This window comes from Drosophila mojavensis, unplaced genomic scaffold (assembly GCF_018153725.1).
Source record: "Drosophila mojavensis isolate 15081-1352.22 unplaced genomic scaffold, ASM1815372v1 contig_82, whole genome shotgun sequence".
Lineage (NCBI taxonomy): Eukaryota > Metazoa > Arthropoda > Insecta > Diptera > Drosophilidae > Drosophila > Drosophila mojavensis.
In genome coordinates, this window is record NW_025318908.1 from 931,415 (window position 1) to 950,675 (window position 19,261).

Genomic DNA, 19,261 nt, shown 5'->3' on the forward strand with positions numbered 1-19,261 from the left:
TTATTATTGCTACGATACCATAACTTATGCCGGCACTTCGAGCGACCTCATCGATTACTCAGCCATGATAGGGGAGCGAGCGAGGGTGATCAGAATTGTCAATGGGCAGTCAGCACCGCCTTAGGTGCGATCAGTGATCACGAGTCATGTCGCATTTTCGATGATTGTACAAATGCACATTTGTGTCGCATCATAGTATCTGTGCATTTATGAGCCATTACACGCCCCGAAATTTATGTAAGTGTAATCGGATATCGAATTTCCTAGCGATTGCCCACGACCACAAACTGTTTGAATACGTCACGTTCGCCCCGCGCAGAAGGTGACTTACGAAAGAAAGAAAGAGTGAGCATGAGCGAGAGCATGAGCGAGAGCGAGCGAAAGATAATTGCGTGTGCCTAGTCTTTGTAATAAGATGCAAACGGAATTCGCATGCCCCTTGCTAATTGCTGCGTAAATAATTTAGTACCCATTGAGTAAAATTGACTTTTCAAATCTGTGTTTGAATTCCTCCTCTTATTCTCTATTGAAATATCGATTATTTCGTAAACGTTGATAGTCGCGTGATCTCACACTGTTTCACGAATAGTACTTTTTGGGTTCTTTAATTCTAGCAATAAGCAAGAAATCGGTCTGCTATCTTTCTCTCTCTCTTTCTCTCTCTCTCTCTCTCTCCCTCTCTCTCTCTCACTCGCTATCTGTCAAAGATATAAAACTGCTACGACATCTTTTACAAATAAAGATATCTAATTGTATCTTTGGACAGATTACCCTGATAGGTATGAGATCGTAGTAAACTTTACATTATTATTTTTAATTGATTCTTACAGATCATATTCATGTTACTATTAATTATAGTTTCCTACTAAATAGTATTTTCATTGGTTTAAAACTCTTGAGGTGGCTCAACCTTAAGTATGCGCTAACATGATTTCATTTACTATTTATGCATGTAGGATAATAGAACATACGTCAAAAGTAAAATAAAGTGTAAAAATGTTATTCAAGATGAATCTAACAGAGCTGCTCTCTGCTTAGTTTAACATGTATCGTGTAACTTTTAACATTACATCCGCATTTTTCTGAAGTACCCAAGGAAACTGCGCTGCGGTAGCGCCGCTACCTGCTCATTCATACATGTGTAGTTGTTTATCTACATTTACCTTAACAGTGCACTGTACTTTCTGCGTGCCTGCTTGCTGGTGTATTCCTGTGTAATATTTAGTTCATTAAAAAGCATTTATTTACACTCGCATACATAAATATCTACTTAAGTGTGGGGCTAATGCGTGGAATTACATTTTTGTCATTGATTTCATTTAATCTCTAATCTATGCAGCCAAACAAAAATCTGGTTTATGGTTGGAGAGATATTCCGGCTGCACAGTACAGTCGGCTCTTGCGAGCATCAGGTATTTTAAGCAAACTACAAATAAGAAATTTTCTCATAGTCACGATAATGTTACTGTGCTCCCAGTCCATGGTGAATTCAACTCACCTTACTCAAAATCTGTGCGCCTGGACGAATTTCACACTCGTTTCCACATGAGCAACAAAGGTTGAGATGGAATAAAACTGCGCTCACGCCGCAGAGAAGCTCATTCATTTGATATTTTGTCTACAGACATGACATGTACACACATTCCTACACACACGCCCATGCATCATATACAAATGTACACATGTTTGAATGTAAGAGCTAGTTGTATTTGATGTGCGCCTGGCACAACTTGAGGACTTAGCTCCAATTGCTTCAACTGATTGAGCATGGAGAATATGGGGGTATAAAATCAAGAAAACTGAAACGTTTGTGTGTCTGAGATTAGTGGATATTTTGGGCATCGGACAACTGAACACATTGGATATTGGATATCGAATTATAAGTCTTGAGAGTTAGTTATGTTGTACATATTATATACATAGTATATGGTTGTTTCAGTCGCACTATCGCTAAAAAACAGTACATATATTTTGTGTGTGTATGCATTTAATTACATCTGTCGACTTACATTATAAGATTATCAGCGTAATCATAGAAATCATGCAAAAATTGATATGTACATATGTATAATTGACGCATGTGTACCTATGTTTATTGTAGTTGTATTTTCAGTTATTATTATTGTTATTTGCAAAAAATGGTCGTAAAAATTGAGGCAACTGAAAAAGGTATAGTTTTTCCGGTGCCACTTGAATCGGATCATCCAGAAGTAGCCCTGATCGTCTAGTGGTTAGAACCGTGGGTAACCAAGGTTCGAATACTGGTCACGGCAATGCATCGGATTGCATTGTCATGGGTCTGGATTTCTAGATTTTTTATTCTTTAATAGAACATAAAATTAATATAAACATATTTTACTTGATTGAAAAAACGTCATCAGACCTAAATCGAAGTCATATCCAGTTTAGTACCTTTGTATTGTACGACTACTTGAGCCAGTCGATTTTCTGTTTGGTATTTTATATTTATTTATAAAACTATACATTTGTTGAATTAAATAGTGTACAACAGCGCCATCTATACTACAATTGAAAATTAAGGTTAAAAAATAAAGGTTCGTGCCATTGCTGCTAAGACAGTAATGTTAAACCAGTATTATTAAATAATTTTGTAGCTATAGCGCCATCTATATTTCGTATGCTCGTACAATATATATCTATATATTTATTCACCAAATTTTACTTTTGTTGAATTAAACAGTAAGCAACAGCGCCATCATTTAATTAAAATATTCAGTTCTTACAAAAAACATGTCCGTGTCATTGCTACGAAACCAGTAACATCTAAAATTGTTATAATAATCCCCATCTATCGTTCGTTCGTTATATATATGTCATTTAAGATAAAAGCAAGATTTAGACAAAGGCTTTACAGATTCGACGTAGCCGTGATCGTCTAGTGGTTAGGACCCCACGTTGTGGCCGTGGTAACCCAGGTTCGAATCCTGGTCACGGCAATGCTATTAAGAGGCATTGTCACGGAGTCGAATTTGAACAATCTTTTTTGTATTAATTTTATTTAAATTTAATATTTTTGTATTAATTTTATTTAAATTTAATATTGAATAAATTAGCCAGCTTTTATTACATTTACGATTAATCTGCATTCAGCATTAAAATATTCTTATTTTGACATTATGTACTTGTGTAATTCTGTCTTCATTTATTTTTCCAAAAGATATGTAATGTATGTATATAAATTGAAAATAAATTATTCGATCAGCTTTGTACATCTTTGGTAGTTAGTCTCGATATTATTAATAACCCGGCGTAGCCGTGATCGTCTAGTGGTTAGGACCCCACGTTGTGGCCGTGGTAACCCAGGTTCGAATCCTGGTCACGACAATGCCCAAAGGAAGGCATTGTCACGGAGTCTGGGTTCTTTTTTCTTTCTTTCTATTGTGTTTAATTTCATAAAAGCGCCAAGCTGAATATATGAGGAACTCTTAAATTAAATAGTAACAACAAATTCATATCCATTTCTCTATATTTTAGACTTCAGTATTTACAATTGCCATTTTGCATAACATACATACGATTCATATAAATAATATATCTGAAACAGTTCTCAGTAAATCAAACATTGTTATAAAGCTTTATCGTTTCCCCGATAATTCATCGAATTCTTTTCGATCTTTTAGAGAAAGTGTGGTTTACCACTACAGCTTACTCGTCATATTTGAAAACCATAAACACATACACCCGCGGAATGTGTTAAAACATTTCAGATGTATACAAGATACATGTTTTTTAAAATACACAAAATAAAATCAACTAAAATTACAAATAACATGCGGGTTGGTTTTCCATTTTTATGTTAAACTTTATGTGCACTGCTTACTTCTTACTGCTTACTGCTGTCCATAAAGCAGTTCAGAGCCGGGTGGTATGGAGCTGGGATCGACGTTAGCACTAAAGTAGTTGGCGGGCGTTGCTACAGACGGAAAGAGCCCCTCTGCTGACTGAGGTTGCTGTGAATGTGGATGTGGTTGTACCTGTGGCTGTCGTTGATCCTGCGGCGCCTGTTGTAAAGTTATATTATAGGGATTCTGCACATATTCGTGATATATGTCTGACGCATTTCCTGTTTGCACCGCCGTGGACGCCTCATAGATTGGAACAAAGCTTTGGACAATCGATGTGGTCGGCATCCTGGGAAGTGATGGATAAGCATTGCAGGCCAGCAGGTGACTAAGGGGTACATCACTTGGTGTCTGTTGCGTTTGTTGATGCTGGAATTGCTGATACAGAGCTTGCTGATTTTCAACTGAATTTGGAGGGGTAGCTGGCAGCTCAATGGCGTAGCTGTTAATGCTAACCATTGCTGGCGAAGTCAACACTTCCGGTTGGATAACAGCCTGAACGGGCCTTGCATACGTATTGGTGTGGACAGCTGTTGAAGCTGAAGCAGCAGCGTCATTGATCAAGTCAGGAAGCAATGTGTTATTGTTAACGGAAAGCTGCTGTTGCTGTTGTTGCTGCTGTTGTTGCTGTTGCTGCTGTTGTTCTGTAGAATGTTGCGAAGGGACTAATATGGGCTGGTGGAATAGAATATTCAGAAGATAAGCTTATTGGCTTACAAAATTAAAAACAGTGACCTTACCTGCGCGAATGTAAAGCTGGGAGCCTGCTGGAGTGCGTCAGTCATAGGCGGCTGAAGAATTATGCTCCGTCGCGGCGATTCTACAGGTGAGGCCGGGGCAGCTGTTCCAACAATCGCTACAGCAACATCATCAGTAGTTGCCTTGACAGTCTGATCTGGCAGCTGTGATGTATGGCTAGGTAGAACAGCTACAGAGGACACCTGCTGAGCGGCTGTAGTGTTGGTCAATGTCTGAGCTCGCTTTCCTGCAAAACGAGCAGTGAGACACTTGAATTAATTAATAGCTAAATAACGAATAAAAGCTAAAATATCAAGATTATCGACAAAAACTAGACATTTCAATTTCATTTGAACTTCTTGGTCAGACCCTTGAGCATCTTCGACTTAAAATGCAAACGGGTCCACAGTTTCTTTTGCCGCTTAACCTGCATAGAGGCCCTGTTTAAGCCCAAACTCCTAGCTGTAGCAGTCGCAAATGTTTCCAAATCGTAACTGTGCACTGGCAAGGGCAACGACATCGAATGCTCGTTAGTGATTTTTGTTATCTCCAGCGATATGGCTGGCGAGACCAAATCTGCAGGCGGACATTTACCGGACATTAAAACGCTACAGTTTTGCTTAGCATTCGACTAGACATCCACCCACACCCGACGCACCTTCATCGTGGAACAGCTCTGCTTTGAGATTAGGTAGAAACTCCCCTATACGCCGCCAAGTTAGTTCCCATAAAGCTTCTTGAAGGGAACCGTCCTGGTTATGGAAAACGCGTACAGAGTGCATCACAAGCAACATGTTCTTAAGTATTTCCTGCATCTGTTCGGAAAGCGTGTCGGAGCCGACTTTCATGAAACGGTCAATATAGTCCAATATGTCGAGCCACAGGTCGTTAAATGTCGTGCCCAGCTCAATAAGCGTTGTCAAATGCTGCAAGAACATTTTTGACATTATGGTGGCTGTTCGAATGCGTGACTCCTCCAACAGAGAGCTGTCCAGCTGACTCGTAGCAGGGCTCTCCGGCAATAGCTCGTTGAGCAGCGGAAATAGGACATTTTTGAAACAAGAGCTCCACTCCGCGCCTGAAAGCGTTTGTAAATCGTGGACCAACAATGCTCGCTGCTGCAGACAGGATATGGCATGCGTGCGCACCTCGCGCCGACGATCCATAGCTAGCCTAGCAATGCCCTGCAGTAACGGACACCAGCCAGGCGTCCATAGTGCTCCCGACTGTGACACCGCGCAGCCCTCTTCGGCCCACCACCGAAAAATTTGTGCAGTGCGCGTGTACAAGGTGTACATGAGGTCCAGTAACTGAATGGACAACTGTTCGTAACGCTGCGCCAATTCTTCCTGTTCCGCGGCATTTGGAGTATTCCTTTCGCCAATGTCGCCTACTGCTGAAGTTAAGTTTCCAGTTGATGTAGACTTGAACACACCTGGCTCACGTGCGCTCTCCTGGCGCTTTTTGAAATTACGTTTCTTGACAATGGCCTCAAATTTTCGACGCTGGTGTATTCCACCATCGCGGCACGCTTCCACGAAGATGCGAATACAACGCACGCAGGCCTCAAAGTTGTACGGCGTAATGTGAGCAACACTGCGAACGATGAATGCTAGCGAGTCCCAGCACTTAAATAATGCAAAGGGTGAATGATCTTGCAGCTGACAGTTAAACACCAGCGAGTTGACAACAGGTGTACCGGAGCTGGGTGGTGATTGGGGCCTAAATACAAGAATTGTGAATTATGAACGAGGTAAATTAACTTTTAAGAAAACGTTAAACATGCCTTGATGCTGTAGTCAATTCACTGTCTTTGCCAACCAATATCCAGTTCTCCGCGGTGGGACTAGAAGTAGGTGCAGCTGCACTCGCTGTCTTGTTCAACTCTGAATCTGATGTGTATCCGCGCTCGAGTGACGCAGCCGTTAAGTCTTCTTCGCCGTCAGATGTGGTGCGGCCATTGGGCGGCATTGTTATCTGCTGTCCAGCTTCATAGTTAGGCGGAACCGCCCCAGCGCCAACGCACTCCAGTAAATTGAAAATAATCTGCCAATCTTGCTCCGAGTGAATATTTTGGGCAGAGGTCTTCAGCAACTCGTAGATGCCAATGGAAATTTGATTAGATATGCGCAGCAAAAGTGCTGGCTTCAATGACAAAAGACTTTTGAGTGACTGCAATACAACAGGGCACAACTCTTCATTGCGCATCAAGTAGATTGCCAGCTTTAGTACAGCCACGATGCACCGATTAAGCAGATAATCATAACCGTTCTGTGCACTGGCAAGCAATAGATGCAACATTTGATCACGCACACCTGGCCACAGCGGGACCATGCGATCACGATTGTGGACTACAATCTTCACAAGAAACTCCATCCAAAATACAGTTATGTCTTCCGCATATGGCTGTCCGCTGGATTTTGGTGTTTCTGGTGCCTTTATCAAAATTAATATGCATCTAAGCAACTCCTGCAGTGACTCCAGTTGCACAAATTTTGACTCCTGCAACATTTGATCCAGCTGACATTCCTTAATGCACTTTCGACCGTGTTTGATAACTTCTTGCTCTTCGTAAGTGGGCTCCCGCTGACCCTCTGAGCTTATAAATGAATAGAGGCTAGAGAAAAGACCCAACTCTTGCTTTTCACGTGGTTTCTCCAGTACCAGCATTGCCTTGCCATTGGGTTCACAGAAATCCTCTACCTCAATCAGAGATTTGGGTAGCAATTTCAAACGGAAAAGCTGCAGAAACAAGTCCAAAATATGCTTCCAGCTTTCTCGGAGACTGTCTCCATAGCCGTGCACTAGGAGAAACACTGTTCTCATTGCCGCTTGCGCCTTAGCATTGAGACCAAAATTCACTGCCTGCTGGATTTCATTGTTGGCTGGCACTGACTCGTGCTGTTCTACGCTGCTCAACAGCGTCGTGAACTTGCACAGAGTTAGGATAAGAGCATCAAAGTCATCATGGAGATTGTAATGCGCCGATATAGCTGCCGATTTACTAAAGCCTGCAGCAGATAAGTTTTTCGATTGTATTAATTAATCAACTTCAATTCGAATCAAGCTGAGTCAAAATTACCTGCCAGGGTCCGCTGATATCCCGTCTCGGTGCTCTTGTCGAACATAAAGCTCAGAGCACTTAACGAAGCACCCCACACAATATTAAAGATTTGCACATCGTAAGCAGCATCGCTCACATAGTGGAAATGCCCGTCATGGGTCGAGCCTCGACGCAGCAACATCTTCCACAAATAATTTTCGCGTACAAGTCCAGTTTGTTCTGCGGGCATCACAATCTCTTCATTTCTGCGGGAACAGATTATACATTTAGAATTATCTTTAAAACAACTATACCCCACTCACTTAATTGCATTGAAGATCTGCGCTAACATTTCTTGATCAAAATCTTGACCACCATTTAGGCCACGAAGGTTCTTTGTGAAGTCTTCCAGCGTCATGGGCACGTTAAGACGTTTAGCGTTCGAATTGTGCTGATCCATATTTAGCATGATGATAGCGTAGGCCAAGCGGAAAGCGGCATCCGTATTGGCAAAGGGCTCATTGTTTTGACTCTATAAAACAAGTTATTGAATACAGATTCTACCTTGCATGAAATGTACTTGCTTGTGCAAATGAGTTACTTACATGCCAATGATCCGAGAAGTGTTCCAATACGAGAAATATTAACGGCGCCTCGCCAGGTAACCGAAAAGTTTCTAAATAGAGTCGTAGAGCTTGATCAACGCGAAGCCCAGTGAAGTCAAACGAATCCACAAAGTTGATGAGAATCTTAGAGTCGACGTTTTTCTTTTTGGAGATATATTCTCCAATCATTTTTTTATCAAGACCAGGGTTCTCTCGCAGGAAAAGTGCCACTTGCATGGGATTAAGTTGAGCATCTAGAATGCCGTGTTCTTGCAAGTACTGAATGCCTTTGTCAGGTCGTTGATTAAACCACTCAGTACCCTTGGACAACAAACGCTTCTTCTCCTTAACGCTTGCTAGTTGTTCGCTTGTTATGCCCCCACTCTCTCCCGCAGACTGCAGTCGCAAACGCTGTGAGCTGTTGTTGATGAAGCTCGCTATGTTTTCAACGTGCTCCTCCCCGTTGTCAATGACTATGCCTTCAAGGCCGCTATTATGGCGCGAGTGTCGACTGCCACCAACATCAATCGCTGGAGTCTGAGCCAGAGTGTTGAGACTGTTATTGCTCTTGGCAGCCGCACAGTTACGTTCGATGCAGTCGATGACACTGATTAGCGTATCCATCGCGATAATGTGCGTACTGTAGACTGCGTTAGTGGCTGAAAGCGTGTACTTGCTGAGTAAATTGGTGAGACTCTCAAACATGTCTGTACAGTACAGGTCGCAGTCATAGTTAATGTACAATTCCGTAACAAAACCAGGAATGCGCCACAGTTGCAGCAGATTGTCTAACGCCAGTTCTCGCATCTCATATGGGGTCTTCGGATTATCACTTGCTATGATTTCGCTCACCTTCTTCAGGTAGCACTCCAATTGAAATTTAAGATGGCCTCGAAGCGATTCAAAGAGCAAAAAACAAAGCTGTAAATCAGCGGCAAAGATGCTGAGACGCTCGGAGCTGAGCAGCTGATAAATAGGAAACGTGTTAAATTATCCATACAATATTTATAATACATATTATTACCGATATTAGATTTCTGCACAAGTCATCTTTGACCAGCTCCAGCAACACTTCATATTTTCCAATGTTGTCCGCAGCCACCTCAAAGGCCACGGTCAGCAAGCTTAGACCAGTGTGCATCATGCTGTCCGAGTTTTGCTTATCCAACGGATTGCACAATATAATAAGAAACCGAAATAGCTCCTGAATGAAGGGCAGACCATAAGGCGTTAGCGTAGAGGACAATGCTGCCGCATCCTGGCTAGACGACTGCTGGGTGAACCGCACTCCCACAGAGTTAATATATTCGCTGCTATTGGAGTCGCCTAGCGTGGCAATTGTAGACTCCTGTTCTCCATCGGCTGCTTCGTCAAGCTTCGTAGCCTCCACCTGAATTGATGGTATATCAAGTCCTGCACTGATTGTATTCCCAACATTGTTAACAGTTGTTGTTGTGGTGGGTGTCTGCGTTATCTTGCCCTGCATATCCAGAATATTGCCAGCTGGAGAAGCAGGTGTAGTTGCGAGAATAGGTGCCTTCAAATGCGTGGGTGCCCCTAGCGCGCTCTGCGGCGTCTGGGGGGGCTCTTCGGCTGTAGATGATTTGCGTTGTGGCGCAGTCAAGGACGGCTGTGCTTTACGCTTATGTTTCTCTGTAGCTGCACCAGCTGCTTCATAAATGGTAAACCGCTTTTGTAGTGCAGTATCGCTGCCGTCCTCTGTGAACTGTGGCAGACGCATGAAAAACAATAGCACCATATCCTTCAGAGACTGTTCTGCGGATCGGCGGAGCAGTTCGCTAAGACGCGGCTCGAAGCAGATCTTAAAACAGCTGAGCATCACTTCGCACATCGATTCATTGCTAACAGCGGCACCTTCTGGGCTTCGGATTAGAGTGTGCAACACTTCGATAACACGCATAAATGTTACACTGTCAGACGACTGATCGGTGCCCATAAAACGGGCATGTGTAACTGCATCTGCAATCATCTCTACAATTACAGCCAGATTTGGGGTTGTAGGATCTAAATTTTCAATATTAAAGAAAATTCATAATCAGATGGCAAGACCCAAAGAGACGTAAAAATAATCTTGTACATACCAATCAAGCCATATGACAAAAATTTATTGACTGAGGCTAAGGCGAGACTAGTTAATGGTCCCGTGGTGTCTGCTGTTCGAATCACCTCAAGAAAGGGCGCCAGAAACACGTTCGGCTCAATTAAACGCAGATCCTCAATTCGGTTAAGCACCTGCTTCAGATCGATGAACGATTTTAACAAGCCGTCCTTCTCGTCATCCTGCATTTAAATGATCAAGTTAAATATGTTGTTAGTATATATACATATGTATTCTACATATGTACGTTAGGAACTTACCACGTAGGCTGTTGCGTTCCAACGCGTACCACGTCGCATAGCCGTCATTAATGTGGCCATTTCACCTCGTACCACATAAATACCATTTCCTGGCAGTGACATTGTGTCCAGACTCAGTAATTGCAGCTAATTGGATTCAACCTTTAGGAATTTGGCACGAAACGTACGAATTTTTAATTTGCTGCTGCAGCTCTGTTCCTTACATATGTACAGAAGGTTTATTCCACTTAGCAAAGCAAGGCGCACACACACTCATACACACATACACTCGCCAATTGTGTACGGAAGAATAAGTTTAATTAAACATTTTATTAATACGAAATTTGTCAATAATTTGTTTGCAAGTAGTTTTTTGGTGACGTTTACGACGTGTATGTTCCGTTTCAGTTTATTTACTAGCAGCCCTGCCAATATCGATATATCGCTAGAGCTAGTATTTTTTCAATTTCCCTACAGTAATTACCATTCTCATTATAACTTTAAAAAAAAGTTTAAAAAAGTTTTTTGAAAATTCGAATCATATGATTTATTGAAATAAACTTGATAAGCCTTGGGTTTACGAATGTGCACTTTGAGTGTATATGTAAATAGTAAAATATTTAGAACAGTGTGGCAATGGCTATACCACTTTGTATAACGATTTTCTTAATCTTTGAAACCGGTGTCATCCGGTTATTGAGAAAAGCACCTACATTGATTTTGGTTTTGACATTTCCATTTTTACTATTATAACTTATCGTCGAACATTCTGTGTTAAGAACTTCTTTACTAGCTGATCATAAAAAGCTGGCTCAAGAAATGGTAACTGTTAGTAGATGCTCGCTTAAAATTAAGTGAATACTGATCGTCTATAGTTATGAACAATCGCAGACATCTCTGAGAGTTTAAAGTCAAGATTGATCACGCAATTTGCGCTCCCATTTAGATTGTCATTAGCACTGTTGCAATTATACACAGAGTTGATAATCTGTAAACTCTATACATTACAGTCTATTTTATCGATAACTATGTTTGCAGTGACAAATATCACTGTTAAAATACTCAGCGTTGCTCGTTGTATATCGCAATGCTATCTATGTTATTTCGAAAGCGTACTCTACATGCACGTGCCACGTGGTTCTATTTTTCTGTCAAGATACATATATGTAGTAATTTTGTAAAATACCCTAAGTAATAATTATTGTCCAATGCACGCTCGTTAGTTTAGTAACTTTCTTCTCTCGGGTGCTATTTTAATGGACAAAGAGTAATTTAACTATCTTACCAAAGTGATGTGCTCAAAATACCTAGTACATCATTTTCATTAAATTGTTAAACACACATTGTATTACGTACATACATATGTATGCATTTATCAAGAATACCCTGCGTTGAGCAGTAAATTGTCGCTGATTGATAATTAGGCGACGATAATGCAAACAACGGTAGAAAAAACTAACGACATTTAATAATACATTGACCACTAAATCCCATGAACATTGCATTTTGAGGTGTCGCGACATGTATATGTATGAATTTAAATGTATTTATTCACATATATATGTATGTGAATGGCTATAAAGGGACATCGTAAATTCCGTTACTAACCCAGTTTAAAACTATGTATTTGTTATATTTATATAATTTTTATTATTGAGGACACCATACTTAATCTATGTCTGCGATGCTCCAAGCAAACGCTTTAAGTTATCCTGTGCCAGGGCTCTTTTCACAGCCATGAACAATTGCGAGTCAATAGCTTTGCTGTGCTGCTGAACCAGCGGTAATCGACTAAATCGTTTCGCCAATTCGGCCAGCTTTGGTTGTTGTTGCAAAAAGCTGTCAAGAATGTCTGGGGAAATATTAGCAATCCGCGCTAGCTCGTGAACATGCGGTGCCACGAGATCAGATGTCGTCCCCTTAGGAGTGTTGAGGTGTGGCGGCCTCAAATCCGTGTTTGCGTCGTTGCTGACTGGGGCTGGCCTCGGAGTAGTTGTCATGGGTTTTGGAAATAATACGGGTCGTAATGGAATAGGATAATGATAGGGCAATGGGCTCCGTAAAAGTAGGGGTCGTAAGGCTGGTGTTAAACTCTGCTTATGGTTGCTGCTTGGCTGAACGGGTGCCACCAGCATATGCTTATATGGCAACCGTCTGGATTTGGTGCTGTTATCCAGTCCCGGCCACAATTTGTATTGATTTATGAGCTCGTTCACACCCTTCATCAAGCCCCCCGTTTCCATCTGCGGCGTTGTTACAGGTATATCGAGCCTGGATGGCGTCGCATCGTAGTCGACATCGAAATCGGCATTGTTATAATTATCATTTGCTTCTGGCTTATCCTCGCTATCATTGTTGGAATCGGTTGACTCCAAGTATGCCTTCATCAGTGCTATGCCTTGATCCGTGGAAGTCAGAGAGCGCACATACTTGATTGTCTCATCGTCGTTGCTAGTGCCCAGCAGACTCCCGAGCTCACTTAGGCTGGGCAGCTGATCTATTCGCTTAAAGCCCAGCTTAGTGCGAGCGATGTCAATCAAATCCTTGGGATACTCGCCAGCCCCTCTTGGTACTGCTGTCTTTGTGTACGTAATAGACGATGGATTATGGGTGATCGGATTGATGAGCTTAAAGGCGGGAATATTATAATAGATTCCATTTTGTAACTTTGGATTCAATCTGAGCTTATCAGTGTCAACAATAATTGCACTGTCTTGCCCGAAGAATTTGGGCATCAATGGAATACGTCCGCTTATACATTGCCACAGAGCCAAATGCAAAAGAAATTTCAGGAGCCCAGCGAACATTCTGCTCAACACGAGGTTAAAAGAACAACTGATAAATCATTGTCGATCGAGCCTTGAGAAACCTAATCCGTATTCTTGTTTGGGCCTACTTTCGTGGAATTCCCTTTTCTTGTTTCTACGAATGTTCGACGGCATAGGCGAAACGTTTTTTACCTGTTGGGCCATCGAAAATTACGATTTCCATTGAAAATTCATTGCCATCGACTACCTGTATAATTATCAAATTACATATGCCTTCTCAGAATTTTCGAACTTAGTGGATAAATGTATAAATATTGTTTGTTTGAAAATTTTCAATTTGAAAATAATAATAAACTAGAGTTTATTAAAAATACATCCCTTAAACTAAAGAATCTAAGTCCGATGGGAAAGTAAGTTGTACCCTGAGCGCCTCAGTGCGCTTAATAACTAGGAAATGGGTAAATTCCCTGTATATGGGAAACCTATATGTATTTACATAGTATCGTATCGTACATGAATTTAGCAGCATAAGACAAAGTGCAATCTGGAAAATAGTCTATGTAAATGTCGCTTGCGTATAAGATAGGATAGCGATGAGCATCGTGGTATTATCATTTGGACACGCCAACCAGAGCGGGGCGTATGCAACGCTCGTGTAGTTTGTAGCCGAGCTTGGTAACCTCTATAACCGTGTTTGCCTCAACAGTGGAGTCTTCTTTTTGAAACAGTGCCTCGTGCATATTTGGATTGAATTTTTCATTGATTGGATCAATTGGTTCTAGACCATGACGCTTGAACACCTGAAGCAATGAAGCGCGTGTCATACTTAAGCCTTCAAACAGATTCTTCAGATCGGAATTGTCGTTGAGCTAAGAGATAAGACCAAATTTATAATAAATTCTGTGTTATTAATGAGAACTAAATTAAAATTACTTTTTCTTTAGGAACTGCTTGAGTTGCGTGGCCAAGTGTGTCGGCCACTTCTAGCAGATCCTTGCAAAAACTTTGTATTCCAAATATTTTCGCATCGCTTATTTGTTTATTTAACCGTGTGCGCATATTCTCGCTATCAGCCAGTGCACGCTTATATTTGTCTAAAAGCTCGTTGTTTTGCTCTTTAGCTGCCGCCAACTCTTGCGTCAGCCTCTCAATCTCCAGCGATTCTGGCACTTTTTTCTGGTCCGCTGCTGTGGCATCTTCAGCTACCGCTTGCTCCTTCTTTTCCGTTGTATAACCCCGTAGCAAATGTGATTGGGAATAGCGCAGCAAGCTGTCAGGATTTGGTCACAAGAATTAAGCGTCCATTATTACGTCACAGAAGTGGGCCATGTGCTAGCGCTTACCTTATGTTCGTTATACAAGCCGTGGGTACAAAGTTGCCTACACGATTAGCTAGCATTTTCATAGTTAAAGACGCTTTCGTTGCCATTGAAGTTATTGTTTTCTTTTTTAAGCTATGTAACTTTTAACAAATCTTACAGTTACAATTCACTGAAATAATTTTTGCCTCAGCGCTTACTGATTAATCGAGAACTCAATCGATATATATACAAAATACCAAAAACTAAACTGGTATTTTATGCACAGCAGTGAGCTTTTTGAGCTTACTGCGAATATTCAACTAAATCATAATATATATTATTGAAATAATTCCTAAAAATCACACATATATATTATATTAAAACCAAATAAGCTGAACGGACTGATTGATTTAATTTATACACAATAAATTTGTAGCTACAATGGATTACCTTGAATTACCTATAATTGTTTACATATAGTTTCCGCCTGTTTGCCGCAGGGTGAACGCAATTAATTTATTAAACAAGTAAGAAAGTTCTAGTCGAGACTGACCGACAACGAGATCCCCTGAACCCTTCGAGCAACTGATATTTCAATAATTATTCGCACATGCACACACACAGCCATACGCACGCACGCATAAACAGGCATTGGCTGCAGTGGTGGCTTACTATGGGAATTTAATTGATTAATAACTTTTCTTGTGGATGGACAATCTAAATTTTGACAAAAATCGAAATTCCATAAAGTACATATAAATCTAAATTAAAAATTTGGCGACTCTAGCTTTAAAGATGTAGAAGATATAAATTTATTACTGGTTTTTGATCATGTTTTTAATCGATCGAAAAATAACGGGACAAGTTATCGATATTTGAAGCAAAACTTGATATGCGCGTGGTATACAAGGACCTAGGACAAAAAATTCAAGTCTCAAGGTCTATATCTTCTGAGATCGACGCGTTCAACATACGGACAGACGGACGGACGGACAGAGCTAAATCGACTCAGCTCGTCGCGCTGATCAAATATATATGTATATACTTTATGGGGTCTGCCGCGCCTCCTTCTGCCTATTACATACATCTAACAAAACCATTATACTATTCGCCAGAAACTAAAAATTATTAAGACTCGCTACACATGTTTTCACTCGCATACAAAATATACAAAATATATCTGTGATTACATATGCATGTACATATGTACATATATATGTATGTAATCTGTCTGTTGAGATAAAATGTAAATTTACAGGTATACCCTGTAACCGTAATATTATTCAATCGGGGCATTCCACTTTTGATTGACCTTTAATACTTCCTAGATCCAGGATGAAGATGAGAATGCTAATTCTTCTTTTACATCAGTATTTTGGCAATAGCTTATTAAGTGATGTAGAACTGTGTGCGTGGTATATTCTATTCGAATACAATAGAAGGCTGCATTATTGTTTCGAGCACGATCTTTAAAATTCAAAGTACGAGTATGTGTGCTTATTCAATACAGTACTTTACATATACATGTCCATGTTTGTGTATATTCACGTACGTATGTAAATAAATGTTGTATTCAGGTGATGTATATATTATATAAGTTAAGGCATAGAAAACCATTTAGTTGAAACTTAACACTCTGACAGTGAAGTTGCGATCAAATTTATCGTAAAACAATAATTTACAACATCCTGTCAAAATGAGCAACGAAGAGATGCATTTGGCTCTCCAAATGGCAGCCAACTCTATATCTGTGGAGGATGATCCTGATAGCAAATATGAAACACTAAATTCTCCGAAGCCGTTGAGGAGAGCACGTGTTTTAGATTTGAATGAAAGACGTAAACAATTTCGGTAAGTAAAAAACTAAAAATAGTACGGAATATGTATGAACTATATTAATATCAATATCAGTAATGCTCTATTAATATTCAATAAAATTGAAAAAAAAAAACTTCAATGAAAGCATATTATTCGTAAATAATACCAGCTATTAAAAGTATGCAATATTAATGTCAATGTCCACCTTAGGTATTTTTGGGAACCTAACTTTTTATCAGTATTTTGCCAGACGCAGTCTACAGTCACATTTTTGTATTCAATAAAAAAATGTTTTAAAACTCAATACAGTGAAATTTTATAATGTCTACTACGCCAGAATCGTTCAAACACAATCATATAAAACAAAGTCCGCCACAGTCGCAACCGTGCCATAATTTTAGCAAAAGGGTTGTAAATGACAACGATGCATCCAGCATAGCGTCTGACGACAGAATGAACAGCAGCTGGTGGTGGTGAGCTTTTTTGTCTCATTTGCCATCATCCGCTCATCTGCGCATCAAAGAGATAAATGAAAATACTTCACATATCCGCAATCTCACTTTTTCACTAATAAAGTCGTTTCTTTAAAATCAATGGATAATAGACGAATCTTTCTTTTCTTTAAAGGCGTACTCGCAGCCTAAACGCACCGTCACCGTTCCAGCAATTTGGACCATGTGGGGGTATTATGAAAAACTCGGCAATGGTTATGCAAATCCAGGATCCAGCCAGTCAGCGTCTGACTTGGTACAAGCCCCCACTCACTGTCCTGGTCATCAAGAAAGTCTGCGATGCCTCGGTACTGACGCCATTCGTGCAGCTGGTCACTTGGTTGGTTCAGGAGAAGAATATGGTTGTTTGGGTAGAGTCTGCGGTGCTAGACGACGTTACTCTTAACGAAGACATAAAATTTCGCTCGATTCGCGATAAGCTGGTGACTTTCAAGCAAGTTTTAAGCATAGTTAGCTGCCTTCAGTAAGTTATATCTAAAAAAAAAATATTCTCCTAACAGAGATGGCCGGGATGATCTTACGGACCGTATCGACTTTATTGTCTGTCTTGGTGGTGATGGCACACTATTATATGCTTCGCTACTGTTCCAGCAATCGGTACCACCTGTGATGGCCTTCCACCTAGGATCTTTGGGCTTTTTGACGCCATTTCGGTTTGATAATTTCCAAGAACAACTAACCAGTATATTGGAGGGCCATGCAGCGCTTACATTGCGTAGTCGGCTACGTTGCGTGATGCATCGAAAAACCGAAAATCCCCACGGGTTTGAACATGCGGTAGATTCGAATGCTGAGCCGTCGTCCTCCTTGGCCAACAGCATATTAGTATTAAACGAAGTCGTAATTGACCGTGGCCCATCACCGTACTTAAGCAATATTGATTTGTTTTTAGATGGCAAGTATATTACGTCGGTGCAGGGCGATGGCTTGATTGTGTCCACGCCTACGGGTAGCACGGCGTATGCGGTGGCCGCTGGTGCCTCCATGATACATTCTTCCGTGCCTGCCATTATGGTCACACCAATATGTCCGCACTCGTTGAGTTTTCGACCGATAGTAGTGCCCGCAGGTGTTGAATTAAAAGCAAGTACTAATAATAATAAACTTTTAGAAGAAAGCAAATATAATTCGCTTCTTTTGTGCGTTATGCAGATTTCAGTTTCACCTGAGAGTCGGAATACTTCATGGGTGAGCTTTGATGGTCGCAATCGCCAAGAGCTGTTTCATGGCGACAGTCTGCGCGTAACCACGTCAATTTATCCCGTGCCCAGTATTTGTGCCCAAGATCAAATATCTGACTGGTTTGCGTCGCTAGCCGATGGACTGCATTGGAATGTGCGCAAGCGCCAGAAATGTCTTGATGAATTATCAGACTTAACTGCATCTGGATCGGAGGATATATTCGATGAGATTGAAAATACAAAATTGTATGATGTGTAGTAAGTTTCAGAGACACCCATTTGGAAAATAGTAAGCTTGTAAGCTTTCACTGTAGTGTAAATGTGTTTGTTTACTTTTAACGACTCGAATACTTTGAAAAATTAATTAAAAACTTTATTTACACTCTCTCCCTGAGTTGCCCATGCGCAGTCTTCAACGAAATACTTCAGTTTAAGTGGACTTTAAGTTTCGTTGCTTTATTTATATAAGTACACATAATATGCCATGTACATTGTGGTTACATGTTGCTCACCTCGACTTAATCTGTTTGCACTGCCATAGTCAAGCTATGAGCAGTTCCGATGATACGCATTTGAACTTAACGAGCATCAATTAGCAGGCTTTTTGTCTAGGCAAAAAAAAAAACTGAAAGAGAATGGATAATGCTTCGTAGGTCTACATAAGATACACTTACACACCAGATTTTTGCCATTGTTTCATGTTTTAAAATTTTTTTTTTTACTGTAGATTGTTTTTGCCTTTTTTGTTAACAGATTCAAGGTGTGCGAATCAATATCAAAATATGTATGCCATTGTGTGTGTGGGTCGTGACAGGTGTGCGTGCTTATCTAGTCATATGAAATGCATAAAATCTCAAAATATAGGCGTATGCTATAGTACACTTTGAGCAGTTACAGCGTGCGGTTGTGTTTATGCGTAAAATTAAAAAAATTGATATAATTTATTTTTGTTATTAAATTGAGTTAAATTAAAATCAAAATGAATGTACGGGATATGGACCGAGCTAGACAAATGTGTCAAGATGGATCTGCAGTGCCCATACTGAAAACAACATATACTACACAAAATAATCT

At 40.5% G+C, this 19,261-nt stretch overlaps 4 protein-coding genes and 2 non-coding genes across 8 annotated transcripts; 3 read left to right on the top strand and 3 right to left on the bottom strand.

The window, feature by feature from the left end:
• The first annotated feature begins 2,885 nt into the window (after positions 1-2,885).
• Trnah-gug lies at positions 2,886-2,957 on the top strand. Its single transcript has one exon. It is a non-coding gene; the product is annotated as a tRNA-His (tRNA).
• A 316-nt stretch (positions 2,958-3,273) lies between these two features.
• On the top strand, positions 3,274-3,345 carry Trnah-gug. The gene has a single exon. It is a non-coding gene; the product is annotated as a tRNA-His (tRNA).
• A 124-nt stretch (positions 3,346-3,469) lies between these two features.
• On the bottom strand, positions 3,470-11,036 carry LOC6581162 (Golgi-specific brefeldin A-resistance guanine nucleotide exchange factor 1). Of its 2 annotated transcripts, none has more exons than XM_044011392.1 (10): positions 10,629-11,036; positions 10,352-10,550; positions 9,274-10,274; positions 8,250-9,215; positions 7,968-8,176; positions 7,684-7,910; positions 6,388-7,612; positions 6,037-6,323; positions 4,604-4,848; positions 3,470-4,538 (listed from the first exon to the last, which is right to left on the bottom strand). In XM_044011392.1, the coding sequence occupies exons 1-10, from the start codon at positions 10,728-10,730 to the stop codon at positions 3,852-3,854; spliced, it is 5,148 nt and encodes a 1,715-aa protein (XP_043867327.1). In that variant the 5' UTR covers positions 10,731-11,036; the 3' UTR covers positions 3,470-3,851. The 2 variants fall into 2 exon arrangements, with proteins under 2 accessions (XP_043867327.1, XP_002006908.2); XM_002006872.4 differs by having other exon boundaries at positions 5,260-6,323; positions 10,629-11,035.
• A 1,166-nt stretch (positions 11,037-12,202) lies between these two features.
• Positions 12,203-13,461, bottom strand: LOC6581164. Its single transcript, XM_002006873.4, has one exon. It carries the CDS (start codon positions 13,412-13,414, stop codon positions 12,281-12,283), a length of 1,134 nt encoding a protein of 377 aa, XP_002006909.1. The 5' UTR covers positions 13,415-13,461; the 3' UTR covers positions 12,203-12,280.
• A 250-nt stretch (positions 13,462-13,711) lies between these two features.
• Positions 13,712-14,918, bottom strand: LOC6581165 (grpE protein homolog, mitochondrial). The gene is made up of 3 exons (XM_002006874.4): positions 14,719-14,918; positions 14,309-14,645; positions 13,712-14,244 (listed from the first exon to the last, which is right to left on the bottom strand). The coding sequence occupies exons 1-3, from the start codon at positions 14,802-14,804 to the stop codon at positions 13,987-13,989; spliced, it is 681 nt and encodes a 226-aa protein (XP_002006910.2). The 5' UTR covers positions 14,805-14,918; the 3' UTR covers positions 13,712-13,986.
• A 1,430-nt stretch (positions 14,919-16,348) lies between these two features.
• On the top strand, positions 16,349-18,581 carry LOC6581166 (NAD kinase). 2 transcript variants are annotated; one of them, XM_015164638.3, is made up of 4 exons: positions 16,349-16,527; positions 17,122-17,439; positions 17,507-18,089; positions 18,159-18,581. In XM_015164638.3, the coding sequence occupies exons 1-4, from the start codon at positions 16,373-16,375 to the stop codon at positions 18,444-18,446; spliced, it is 1,344 nt and encodes a 447-aa protein (XP_015020124.1). In that variant the 5' UTR covers positions 16,349-16,372; the 3' UTR covers positions 18,447-18,581. The 2 variants fall into 2 exon arrangements, with proteins under 2 accessions (XP_015020124.1, XP_002006911.2); XM_002006875.4 differs by lacking the exon at positions 16,349-16,527 and adding an exon at positions 16,743-16,967.
• The last annotated feature ends 680 nt before the right edge of the window (positions 18,582-19,261 follow it).